The sequence below is a fragment of the Prunus mume genome, linkage group LG4 (assembly GCF_029339155.1).
Source record: "Prunus mume cultivar Tortuosa linkage group LG4, ASM2933915v1, whole genome shotgun sequence".
In the NCBI taxonomy this organism is placed as follows: domain Eukaryota; kingdom Viridiplantae; phylum Streptophyta; class Magnoliopsida; order Rosales; family Rosaceae; genus Prunus; species Prunus mume.
In genome coordinates this window covers 7,195,676-7,209,451 of record NC_142701.1, presented here as the reverse complement: position 1 = coordinate 7,209,451, position 13,776 = coordinate 7,195,676, and the positions used below count along the sequence as shown (strand labels likewise).

At 37.6% G+C, this 13,776-nt stretch overlaps 1 protein-coding gene and 1 pseudogene across 3 annotated transcripts; one reads left to right on the top strand and one right to left on the bottom strand.

Annotated features, from left to right (window-relative positions):
- The first annotated feature begins 1,745 nt into the window (after window positions 1–1,745).
- LOC103328324 (uncharacterized) lies at window positions 1,746–5,474 on the top strand. Of its 2 annotated transcripts, none has more exons than XM_089051169.1 (4): window positions 1,746–1,929; window positions 2,017–3,802; window positions 3,996–4,057; window positions 5,286–5,474. In XM_089051169.1, exon 2 carries the CDS (start codon window positions 2,056–2,058, stop codon window positions 3,427–3,429), a length of 1,374 nt encoding a protein of 457 aa, XP_088907295.1. In that variant the 5' UTR covers window positions 1,746–1,929; window positions 2,017–2,055; the 3' UTR covers window positions 3,430–3,802; window positions 3,996–4,057; window positions 5,286–5,474. The 2 variants fall into 2 exon arrangements, with proteins under 2 accessions (XP_088907295.1, XP_016648849.1); XM_016793363.2 differs by lacking the exon at window positions 5,286–5,474 and adding an exon at window positions 4,742–5,217.
- A 1,755-nt stretch (window positions 5,475–7,229) lies between these two features.
- LOC103328361 (pentatricopeptide repeat-containing protein At1g25360 pseudogene) lies at window positions 7,230–10,004 on the bottom strand (annotated as a pseudogene). The gene has a single exon (XR_016126378.1). The product of XR_016126378.1 is annotated as a pentatricopeptide repeat-containing protein At1g25360 pseudogene (transcript).
- Between the last annotated feature and the right edge of the window lie 3,772 nt (window positions 10,005–13,776).

Below are 13,776 nucleotides of genomic sequence, written 5' to 3'. Positions count from 1 at the left end.
TTCAGTTTGATTTGGCCGGTTTGCGGTTTGGAAGAAGAGAAAAGAGGAAGATGTGCAGAAGAGAGAAATAGGAATAAGAGAGAAGTAGAAAGAAGGGGAAAATAGGAAAAAGAGACAATATGAAAGGAGAGAAAGAATGAGGCGTAACAAGAAGAATGAGTATGATTCACCAAAAAGAAAAAGAAGTACTGCTAGAGTTGTTATTTAGTGAGGTATAAATTGGGACTAAGCCAGTTGTGTATTAATTGGAATTAAGTATCTTCATGTGGATGGGAAATTATCCAAACTATCATGTTCAATTTTTGAGCCTCAGTTGACTTTTTTGGTCAACATAATTTTCTTTTTGGGTTTTTTTCAACTCGATTCGGCTCGATTTATCGGTTTAAATGAAGTTCACATGGGCTTAGTACTTTACTGAGGGTGGGCATTTGAACTGATGAACCGAACCAAATCGATATGGAAAAAAACCAGAAAAATTAGTTTTGGCTTAAAGCTGTTCGTTTCTCAATTTTTACCACTTAAAAACCAAACTGGATTGATTATATGATGTTGTCACATATATTGATAATATAAATCATTTTTCTTACGAATTTAACACCAAAATTCTAGTATCCTCATCTCTCTTAGCCTCCCTTGTCTCCCTCATGGTCTCACCCCTCTTTTATCTTCATCGTGATGTCAACCTCCTCATCCCTCCCCGTCTCATATCCACGCCTCTAATGCCATCATCCACTATCTTTTTGTTGTTTTGCTTTGAATTCATTGATGGATAAGAGAGTTGAGTTTTATTTTTGGGCTTCAAGTGATGATGCCTAACCAAAAAAAATAAATTCAATGCAAAGGTAGGGTATGTTAACACTAACGTTCTCATAGGGTACAATGACCACCACATTGAAGTTGGTTCTTTGAGAGCTCTTGATGCATTTATTGACCTAGAAATGGAGGATTTTGGCCTCAGAGATAATTAGCGGCCACAAGGATGATTGAAGTTGATTCTTGATCTTGAGAAATTGAATCTAAGGTTTTCACATGCTCAGGAACTTTCTTACACGGTTGCATAGCATGATGAGTTTGACCCAAATGATGTTTAAGTCTAAAAATTTCTCCAGTGCATATTTGATCACAAAATGTGCATCTCAAGTATTTTTCCTCCTCTATTTCTTTTGCAAACTTTCACACATGATCTTTTCGATTCATAGCTATAAAACAACACCATTAATATTTCTAAGATACAAGTATGATGCATGTATGTCAAATTTCTACTATATCACATAAACGAATAAGATAACTAATATATTGAAAAAAAATTATACGGAACTTCAAATTACAGTTGCGAAGAATTAGAAAGAAAAATAAAATGGCTTACTTGCAGATAACCAAGGACATTTTCTGGTATTTTGAATGTTTCATCATTCTCTACCTTTTGTTTTATATATATAGATAAGTTCATATATTAATATATTAATTTAGTATTTTTTTTTTTTTTTTTAAAAAAGGTCAATAGAATAAAGCTACAGCGGGCTGGATTTAAAAAAGGCATGAAAGATATTAATTCTTCTTGCCTTAAGTTTATTACAATAAAGGTAAGAGAAAAAAAAAACAGAAACCTACGTTTTTTTTCTCTTCAGCGAAACACTCCAAGTGAAACGACGTCGTTTCATTTATTTTTTTTTTTAAAAACCCTGTAATCGAAACGACGTCGTTTCATAACTATAACCTGAAAAACAAACAGTCGTCATCCTCGCAGAGTTGCAGCCAATTTGCAGACTCGCAAAATTTCTTCCGGTTCAGAAGTGTCCAGATCGGGCTCGCCTCGCTCCGCCTGGCCACGCCTTGCAACGCCTCCTTACGCCTTCCCTGCGCTAAACAGCCGACCGCCTCGGGCGATTTTCTGCCTTCTCGCTCCGACGCATGCCTTTAAAAACACTGGTTCGGATAACACTCTTATAGATTATTTGGTTGTTTACTGATAAGAAAGGAATATATGGTAACACATTCCGTCTTGGCATCGTGCAGGCTTGGGTTTCTCTTGGGAAGTCATAATCTGTGATGTAAATGATGTTTCGTGGATTATCAACTAAGCTGTTGAACATATGCATAGCTTCATTTTGTAAAGTCCGGCTACTGGAGAAAGCAGAAGCCATTATAATTGACGGTGTAAGATTAGGGGTGATTCCAGATGTGGTAACTTACAATACTTTGGTCAGTGCATATTCTCGGTATGTTAGCTTAGATGCAGCTTATTCTGTTATTCATAGAATGAAAGAAGTTGGGATAAGTCCAGATGTCATTACTTACAATTCTTTGATAGCTGGGTCGACCAGGGATTGTTTATTATCACAATCCCTGGATTTGTTTGAGGAAATGCTACAAGCAGGTATACATCCTGATGTATGGAGTTACAATATTCTGATGAATTGTTTCTTTAAATTGGGAAAACCCGATGAAGCCAACAGAGTATTTCAGGATATTTTACTTAGCAATCTCGCTTCTCACCCAGCTACCTTTAACATAATGATTAATGGCCTTTGTAAAAATGAATACATTGATAATGCTCTTATGTTATTTAGAAATTTGCAACGTCATGGTTTTGTTCCCCAATTAGTGACATACAATATTCTTATCAATGGGCTATGCAAGGCACGCAGATTGCGGCAAGCAAGGACAATGCTAAGGGAACTTGGGGAATCAGATCTTGAGCCAAATGCCATAACCTACACTACAGTTATGAAATGCTGCTTTAGGTCTAAGCAGTATGACAAAGGGCTTGATATTATGTCGGAGATGAAGAGTAAAGGGTATACATTTGATAGTTTTGCATACTGCACAATCGTTGCTGCTTTAGTTAAGACTGGGAGGATAGAAGAGGCAAATGCTTGCATGGAACAGGTAATGAGTAATGGCATTGAACTCGATTTAGCAGCTTATAACACCTTACTTAATATGTATTGTAGAGAAGGTAAGTTTGAAGCTGCCTATAAGTTGTTGGATGAAATAGAGAAGGGAGGTCTGCTGTGTGACAAGTATACCCACACAATTATAATTGATGGCTTGTGTAAAGCTGGTAATATTACTGGGGCTCAACACCATTTACATTATATGAAAATGATGGGCTTCCATGAAAACTTGGTTGCCCTCAACTGCATGATTGATGGGTTGTGTAAAGCTGGTCATATTGATCGTGCAATGGAATTGTACAAATCAATGGAGACTAAAGACTCTGTTACCTACACCTCCTTGGTGCACAATCTTTGCAGGGCTGGAAGGTTCCGTTGTGCATCCAAGCTTATGATGAAATGTTTAAAAGATGGCAAGAAAATACTCAGGGCTACCAAACGAGCTGTCCTTGCTGGTCTTCGTAGTTCAGGGTATACAGATGAAGCGAAGAAACTTCAGTGGAAAATTCAAGTGGCTCGAATATTACGTTAGAAACCAGCTATGCTTTTGCTACTGAATAATTAAACAACTGCCCTATTTAGATTGGCATTTTGGACAGCACCATGCGAAAGCCCCCGCTTTAGTCACATTCTTAAACATCAGTTGTTTAGGGCTGGTAACTTGCTCTACGAAGCACAGAATAGTAATAGTGAAGAGTAATGGTGAATCTGAATTGGAGGTGAGTAACTACCCTGCAACTGCCTTGCATTGCTAATCTGACAGTGGTTCTGCCGGTGTCTACGAGGGAAAGACACTACTCCAACAAACAAATAGTTGCTATGTTCATGAATGACTGGCCAAGTCCAGAAACATTTCTCAAAGTCAGTTGTCAGTCACGCTGGTTTCTTCATTTCATGGGTTCACTGTGAGTTTCTGTTCTTATTCCAACTGGTTTAATAATTTCCCTCATTTTTGGTGATAGTTTCGATAGATTTCCTTTGACTTTTGAAATGAACTATGCTCTTCGGAAGTTACTGAAAGACCACCTGCACTATGTTTTTTTTCTTATTTTTTCATATTTTGGAAACACATTTTGAAATCTGTGTTACTTTTGGCAGTGTAACTGGTTAGCATTATTGGGAGCAGTTTGGATAGAACTCAGGATAACCACTCCTGGAAGGTAAACTTGTGTATTGCAGCCTGCTTTTCGTGTGAGTAACTTTTGACATGAAATTTTGATAAATTGATATCTTAAAGACATCTCATGGTTACACGAGAGAAATACAATAGCTATGATTCCCGAACAGGGAAAAAACGATGGTTAACTATACTTCCTAAAATGGTATGGATAGCAAACTGTTGCGCGTTTTAATAAGAAAACAATTCTGAGGAAATCCTTGATTCTCTTTGTACTTATTGTTCTGTTTCTCAACTTTTTACTCGGATGATGTTTTGACAATTCCTCTGGGGCAAGATCTGAGAGATAGTATTTTCAAATAATAAAGCAAAAGCATTTTACCAACAAATGTTCATTGGTTACTTTACTTATATTTGTTTTTCTACATGTTTCATCTGTACCAGACTATCTTTTGTCAACTTCTTAAATTGTGCTGATAGAGAAATAATAATTCCAAATATTTGATTTTGTTCTTGTCATTTTAAAGACATTTTAAGTTTTCAGGGATTTCATTCAGTGATGGTATTCTTATTGGTTGAATCATTAAGCTCTGATTTGTAATAAGAACATATGGAATTTCAATGTCTGTATATGGTTTGTGATTGGCTAAATTTTCAATCTCCTTTAGATAACATAAAACTAAGCTGTCATATGCTTGAATTTTTATTAATACTTCATTCAATTTAGGAGAAAAAGAAAAGAAACTAGAGATGGGGTTTCTCAGAACGAGTTTGATGTGAGGCTGCAACCATTTTCTCCACTGTGACCCCGGCATTGCATATGTTGGCAATAGCTCGTGTGTATTTCCTTCCATATGTTGGTAACTGCTATGATGGCAGTGTTTCGGGTGGTGTGGATGGAGAGGAACAAGAGAATTTTTTGATGATGCTAAGGGTGATGAGATTGACCAGCTTTGGGATCGGATTCATTTCTGGGCGTCATTGTGGGCATCAACTTCTTCAGAATTGAAGGATATCAACTTTAGTTTCATCCACGTAGGTTGTTTAGTTGTTTTCCTTTTGTTTGGGTTTTGTGTGCCTTCCTTGGCCACTCCTGTTTTGTTCCTGTTCCGATTTTGTTCTGTGCAATAAAAATCTCTCATCTCAAAGAAAAAAAAAACGCCCCGTTTCATTTATAAAAAAAAAAAAGAAAGTTGTAGTAAATTGGTGTCTTTAGTATTATTAATTTATAATAGTAAAGTGATAAGCACAAATAATTGACACTTGTGTAGTGTATTTGGAGTTGGGAGGAACTTTGGCGTGCAGGGCTGCCTTGTAGATGATTGGGACTGCTTTTGAGCTTCCGTTTTCTCCTGGGAGCCAGTTCGAGGCTTCGAGCTCTTTGGAACTGAAAATCAAAAGGAAATGACTTGTAAGAAAAACGTTTCAAAACGGAAATTTTCTCTTACTAGAAAATTCGACATATCCTGCTGTTGTTAGATTGTAAATCTAAACCAGTAACCAGTACATATATATATATATATATATATGATGCAAGCATATTATAAGATAATTTATAACAGCATACCTTGTGCTGCAAATAAAGGAGGGTCGCGTCACATTGACTAACAACCCCTTGAGATTGATGGTGAAGAAGAGGCATCTTTGGTAGAAGTATAGCCATAAGCTGCAGGATCACCCATGTAAGTAAAGAGGAAATCCTGCCTATGACTCATATCTCCGTACTGGACAACATGAGTTTTAGTTGTTCTTCTTCAAACCTGTAAAGTAATGTTGTCTTATTAGATTTACATGGTTAGATAGATGCTCATGAGTTTTAAACATTCATACGAAATTCAAATTCACCGTCTCACATGAAAACATTTTCTAATGAATCTATACTTTTAACAAAAAAAAATGAAAACTAAAAATGAAAAATGAAATAGTTATTAAACGACCCTTAAGTATCGATGGTTACAAAAGTGTTGAATTGATGAGTTAAATTGGAAGCCGATATGTGTGTGGCCCTTAACTAAACCCCATGTGACACATTGGAGTGGCTTGAGGTTAGTGAGTCACTTGTTTTCTCCCATCCATAATATTTGTTGTGATTTGAATTTTGATATAATGCTGCATCGAGCATATGGTGTGGTCTAGTCTACCAAACGTGGGCAAAATTTGAGAGGCTTCTCTTTATAGAGAACATAACCATTTGGCTCAAAGACTAACTAACCTAATTAGTTTTGTCTACAACTTGGAATGTACTAACTAGGGTGTACAAGATCTAATCCAATCTAATCTTCACAAATTGGCCGATTCAATTCAATTCAATTTTAATTGGTTTTGATTATTTAATGGATTGGATTGGATCTCTAATTTCTAAAACAGATATAATTGGATGGTGGATTTGCTTGTGAGAATCCAATCTAATCTAGTTAGTTTCATGTTTATTTTGCTCATGTAGGTATTTGTAATTAAAAAAGTTACGAAAAACAAGTTGGTCCACTCCTGGTAACAATGGCTGCAGAAGACTTTGAATTGTTTTGATCAGTTAAAAAGTAAATATTCTTTAACCCAAGTTAACTTATGCCAACAATAAGCCGAAGCAGTCGATAACCTGGCCCAGAAGAAGCTCAGCAAGGACACTGCCCAGACATTAATGGGTGTTGAATATTCTTTGCACCAAAGATTAGTTCAGGAGCCTGATAGCGACGAGAACATATGTTTGAAATTTTTGCTTCTCTCTTGACCGTGATTAGCAAGAAAATCATTGAAAAGAAATCATACAAGGAAACTGATTTTCTTAGGAACATAGCAACTCTATTAGCATGAAGCCTTGAAAAAGAAAGGTGGTTGACGTATAAACAGACATTAACTCAAACAAGTACTAATATCTTGTGTTGAAGCCATGCATTAAATTTCACCAAATGGACAGGTGATTGACTATTGGTTTATCAACAAGAAAAGATTATCCATCATAAAAGCAACTGGTCATTCTGCCTCTAAGTTCTAAAACGTAGTGTCATGACATGATTGAATGCAAGTGTAAAATGTCATGATTTACACTTGCATTCAATCATGTCATGAAGACAAACACACCAGAACTTTTTCACTTCCGAAATCACAAAGCTTCACCTGGTGGTTGAGGGGATCAACCTGCCAAGTAATTATAAAACCTCCTCCCATCAAGGTATAAGAATAATAAACTGAAGAGGAAGAGAGATGAGAAACAGAGCTGAAGAATAATTGCACAGACCAACACGATCAGTTCTTGTATTATTAGCTGTATATATATTGTACACGGGTTAGACTTTCTCAAGTCTATTCACAGAAGGCAAGTACTATAAGGTAAGTACAATTAATCTCATATATTACAGAATCAATTGTAAACTAATTCCTAGCTGGGATGAAGCTGATCTTGTGATGGGGAGTCTGTCAATGCTAATTTAGTGGGATCGACTGATTTCATGGAATGGGCTGATTGTGTGGAATCATGATCTGCATCATGATTCTCTTTACAAGCTCGGGCCAGATTACCAGTAATTGCCACAAGAGCATTCACCATTCCTAAAATGATGAAACCTCTTTGCATCCCTCACAATTATGTCTCTTCCAACCACTCTTGACATAAACTTAATTGCAGTATGGCAATCCCCACAAATCCTAAGATTCTTAAAAACTCTGATTGTGGCTCTGAGAGGAAGCTTCATGAGCCCAAATGCAACTGCAAGCTTCTCACTGTGAGTAGACAAGGAATACTCCTTATGCTCAGACTCCATATCATGCAACACAAACTTTGTGTCAGGGAGATATCCTAACTTCCTCATTTCAAGTCCTAGTTGCTCAAGATATTTGTACACGGCTTGGACCTCAGGGTGCTCAGTATCACCAACTAAGAAGACGTGGACCATGTTTTCAACGTCAATCCAACTACAACCAGGCTCTTTCTTAACCCCTCGATCTCTCATTAGTTTCCGCACCTTAGCCACATCATCCCAATGGCCTATAGCGGCATACAGGTTTGACAAAAGTATGTAAGTTCCATCGTGTTGTGGCACCAACTCAAAGAGTCGTTCTGCTGCTTGAATTCCTAAATCCATATTCCCATGAGTCCGACAACCAGCAAGAAGAGCCTCCCAAATCGGTCCACCTGGCTCAAAAGGCATCGATTCAATCAAGCCCTTGGCTTCTGTGAACTCCCCACATCGACACAACAGATCAATCATGCGAGCATAATGGCCTTCATCAGGGCTAATACCATAAGAGACACGCATTGAACTAAAATAATGGCGCCCTTCCTTGACTAAACCAGCATGACTACAAGCTGATAGAATGACAAGGAAAGTTATTCTATCTGGTAGTATATCTGCCTTCAACATTTTTTCAAAAAGGTCTATTGCTTGAACACCATGTCCATGTTGTGCCACAGCTGCAATCATAGCATTCCAAGACACTGAATCAATATAAGGCATGGTAAGAAACACAGAGCTCGCATCCTCGAAAACTCCGCATCTTGCATACATTGTGATAAGTGCATTTGCAGCTGAAAGGCTTGAATCAAACCCCAAGCTAATTAGTTGAGCATGGAGCTGGCGTCCATGCTCCAATGCTCCGAGCGCAGCACAAGATGTAATTGCTCCAGAAAATGCATAATCACACGGCTCAAAACCTTCTAATCGCATTTGGTTGAATAGCTTCATCGCTTCTTCTCCTAATCCATTTCGAGCTAAACCAGATATCATCACAGTCCATGTCAGAATGCTCCTCTCTGGCATTTCCTTAAAAAAGGATTTTGCTTCCTGGATGCGCCCTACCCTGACATACCCTGAAAGGAATGCATTCCAAGAAACAAGATCTTTAACAGGCATATTATTAAAAATATACCGTGCTTCATCAAGTTTACCACATTTGTAATATAGTGTAAGCAATGTATTGTTCACAGATAATGAAAAATCCACAGTAGGCTTCGCTTCAGTTCTAAGTATGTAAGCATGCACCTGCTTCCCAAGCTGAAATAGTCCATTATTAGCGCAAGTACTAATAACACTAGTGTATGTAAATTCATCCTGACGAATCCCCAGTAACCGCATTTTCCTAAACAATAGCAATGCTTCTTGAAAAGAATTGTGGTGAGCATAACCCGAAATCATCGCATTCCATACAACTTCCATCCTTTCATCCATCCCATCTAGCAATTCCCGAGCTGCATGAAGGTCTTCATTCCTTATGTACCCAGTAATCATCGTTGTCCACGATAGTTCATCTCTCTCAGGCATCTCATTAAACAAATTCCTAGCTTCACCCATCAATGATGATGATGATACTAATGGTGAAGAAGCACATCTAACATAAACAGATAACAGCGCATTCCACACCGAAGTGGCAAACCCTGTTCCTGACTTAACTACTGCACAATGTAGTTGCTGGCACTGCTTTTCAACATCCACTATCTGTGCCGCACCACGTAGTACAGTCGTATATGTGAAATCGTTAGGCCTAAAACTACCTTGCCTCATCTCACAAAATAGTCTAATAGAGGCATAGCCATCATTGTTACGAGAATAGCCTGTGATCATCGCATTGTAACAAACAGTGTCTCGCATGCTCAACGGAGTTTCATTGAATATCTTCCGAGCCAGCGTTAGATTCCCAATGGCAGAGTACGCCGTAATCAAGGTGGTTCTAGCAACAATGTCTGGTTTTGGAATTTGATCGAACAGTTGGTGGGCATAACTAAAATTTAAAGATTTATAGTAGACATCAATCAAGCGGTTAAGAATATGGCCACATGGCTTGAACCCAGAAACTATCATGTGGGCATGGGTCGTTCGAGCTATAGAGTATGAGACGGGGCTTTGAGGGTAGCATCGCTGCAGTTGGGCTAAGTAACGGTGAGCCACTGTAAAGAAGATGAAGCGACTGAAAGCGAGGCAGAGGCAAAAATGGGAAAGCGGGCAATATTGAAATGGGATTCTCCCACCTTTTTTTTGTGGCCGCACAAACAGAATGGATTCTCAGACGTAGGAAGGAATTCCTATATATTTACCTTTATTTGCCCCCAAAACATTTTTTGTCTTTTTTTCTTTTTTGTCGTAAGTTGGTCGTTAAGATTTTGAAGACATGCTTGATATGTTACGAAAGTGATTAAGAGTATTTGCCTATGCACTCAAGATTCTAGGTTCGATTTTTCCACTCCAATATCACTTGTATCAAAAACAAAAACAAAAACAAAAGTGAAAAGGGAGAAGTAGTTTAGAGAAAAAATAAGTGCTTAAAAACAATTGAAAAGGTTGTTGTAGTCCATCTCCTTCCATCCAAATGCACTTTGAAAAGTAGTCAAAGTGTTGGGGTGGACAACTTCACAACCATTAAGACATTAAGTTTTGATTAACAAAATAAATAAACCGAGCATTTCAAGAAAACACTAAAATAGTAATTATTTAATTAAATAATTATATGATTTTTGAATTCAAGTGATTCTTTATAGAAATGATATTTAAGAGAATATCTAAAAAATAAATGGTTTGGATCATTATAATACTATACCTATGTTCAATCAAGATATCATATAAATACAATATCTTATGATACATATAATCTTAATCTGAGTGGTGGTAAGTCATTGTCAGCAATGCAAGTCTCAATGAGGTCACCATGGTCAATGTGGTTAAACCATCTCCCAAATCCGACCTTCACTTAGAGCATCCACAATGGGCTTCATAAACAACCTCCTTAGTTAAAATTTAAGGAGGAATTGAAAAAACCCACCTTCAACCATGCTCCCTATTCAACTCATAAAATAGAGAGACCTCTAGGAGCTCCTTAATCTGAGGAGAGAAAAAGGGCTCCTAGTGACTCCCTATAATTAAATGCTTATTTATTTAATATTATTTTAAGCATTTATTTAAAGCAAATTATTCTTTGTTGTTTCTTTTGTGTCTACACTTTATTCAAAAATTGAATTTAAAAAAATTAAAAATATTTATGACTCTTTAAACTATGGAGTATGGTTGAAGTTAAAATTTTATAGAGAGTTCCTAAAATAGCTTTTTAGTGTTTTAAGCTAAATTTTAACTAAAAAATAGAGAGCATGATTGTGGATGCTCTTAATGATCCTGGTTTAATATATAATCAAATCAATGAGATTCGAAGTAGGCTCAGATATGTACAACTAAGACATTGATACATTAATGTAATCCAAAATTTGAAGGGCTTTGATGATGGCATTACTATTAAAATTTACACCAAGCAGTAATTTTCTGTTACTGCCAACCCCATAGATACCAACTTCAAACACTGAGCAAGAATGTTCTCTTAAATTATGAAGCTCAAACCTTTGCCCCATTAAACAGCAGAGATTTGAAATTATCCAGAAAAAGGCGTATTGAAGAAATTAAAAAATACAGAAATCAACAATAGCAAAATATAATTCGAGACAAGACAAAGACAGCAGAAACAACACCATAATTAAAAGGTAAACGACAAGCCGCACTACTATTATGCCCCTCAGGGCACCGGACTTTTACAACCCCTACCCTAGCTAGATTTGAATAAACTTATACACTTGGCTTTCTGGAATCATTACAATCAAAACGATGAAAAGATGCAGGAAGACAGTATGTGTGGGCTTAAATGACATAGAAGACAGGATCAACAATTTCCATGTTAAGCTGGAGAGCCACTATATGTATACATCATCGGAGGGGAGGGTGAGAACAGAAAATATATGTTTTTTCAGTTTTTTTTAACAACCCACAAGTTCTCAAATTTTTAAGATTTGAAAACAATTTTCAAATTGCATGATAGGACTCGCCCCAAATACCTCGGAACCCAGGAAGAATCCTGTGGTAAATTCCAACATCACCCCGATGTCGGGCCCACTTACTAAAAACTGAGACTTCCTACCAAAATTTTGGCAAAGTCTTCCCTGTAAAATGGATCTCAACCTGTGAAAACACAGTTTATAAACACCAACTGGCAGCATGCACAATATAATAACATGTAATTCACATAAACAACCTCCGGCCTTTAAATAATCTGAAGCAAAACCACCAACAACGCTCTTAAGTCAAATAATACTCTAAACAATGCAGATAATGAATTCAAACAATTTATGAATGCCCACCATAAACAAAATAAAATAACTTCCCAATTTCCATCATGTGATGTTTGACATCCTAATACAAATACAAGTAGTTTAAGACCTCAACCCAAATCATATAACAATCCAAATGAGTTTTACCCCTATTTTGATCATAACACACTAACACAACCCTCCCTTAGCCAAATGAGAGTATGAACAATTATCTAATCACACCTCGATTTCAACCGAGTTTCAGGACCAACGACAAGGTCAAGACCAAACTCAATAAAACAACATAAGTAAATTTTAGTCAACGACTGCACCTAGGTAAGACCCTAGGCTACCTATGTACCCCTTGTGAGGGATCAAGCCACACGTAGTTCTTACCATCAACAGTCATAACTCCGGTGGTATACAATTTCTTTCCTTTTAAATAAAACCAACGAATGACTTCTGATACCTTACTATATCGAACTCAACAAGGCAACGCCTTAACACTTTATCATTTCCTTCTATCAATTCTTTCCCCACAACCATACCTTATCCAAGGCGTATGTTGCCAAATCACCCTTCCCAATTCGGGACTCAGACATTCATACCCATGCAGGGAAATCATAAAGCACAACCTCTCAGATCTCAATCCGGAAACAAATCCACATATACCTATGTAATATGCGTGTCCATATTATTATACATATATATAATCACACCCACCTCTCACCATCATCATGTACTAGGGAAACAATCCAATCCAGGGATCGTTTAACTAGACCACATAGAGGAGTCCTGAACAACCATGTGGCTAGGGAACGAGCCATCCAATCAGGGGACTAACTCTCAGCCAACACGTATAGCCGAGACCCTCAAGACTCGTATGCCTGTGTCAAGTCCTACGCGCACAGACTACCCAATCAAGGGTACACGGTAACACCCCGTTAAGGTATGCCCAGGTTCCGACATACCCACGTATCTATATCCATGTGTCCAATTTCATGTATCCAAGGGGAGGTACATACGATGATGCACATCATGTATTGGGGGAAAATAATCCAACTGGGGATCGTTTAACTAGAGCATATGGAGAACAACGATGTGGCTAGGGAACGAGCCGTCCAATTGGGGGACGAACTTTCAGCCAGCACGTACATGAGACCTCAAGACTCGTGACGCTGTGATAAGTCCTATGCACGCAGAATACCCGTTACGGGTCCACGAACCCCTGTTCAAGGGAGTCCGAGTGCCAACATATCCACAATTTTTTCGGCATCCCACAATTCCAAGATCCGTGACCAAGAAAGCCCACACGCTCGAAACATGGCACATGTGTGTATAGTAACCAGGGGAGGTACGTATGATGGTGGAGTTCATAACCCTTATAATAATATTTTAAAATGATACTTCCTTAATTCAGTTGTTCCAAAAATCTATTCATAGTGTAGACAATAAACTCTCAAGCCTATAATCCGTAACCGGTGAGGTCTAGTCATTTCTTTCCGAGCATACTGACATTCTAAACTCATTTCTTTCCACAACCTCACAACAACAATCCAAGTACCCCACACATAACCAAATATAGGTAAACATTCTCAAAATCCATATATACATATTCAAGATACTGAACTATGCCAAAACCCAAAGTATATCACAAAAGCTCTATAAAAACATCCAATTCAACAATTGAATCTATAAAATATCCAAGA

What these genes read in the sequence shown, in the direction of transcription:
- LOC103328324 (XM_089051169.1), top strand. Translation starts at nt 2,056, where the DNA reads ATGATGTTTCGTGGATTATCAACTAAGCTGTTGAACATATGCATAGCT.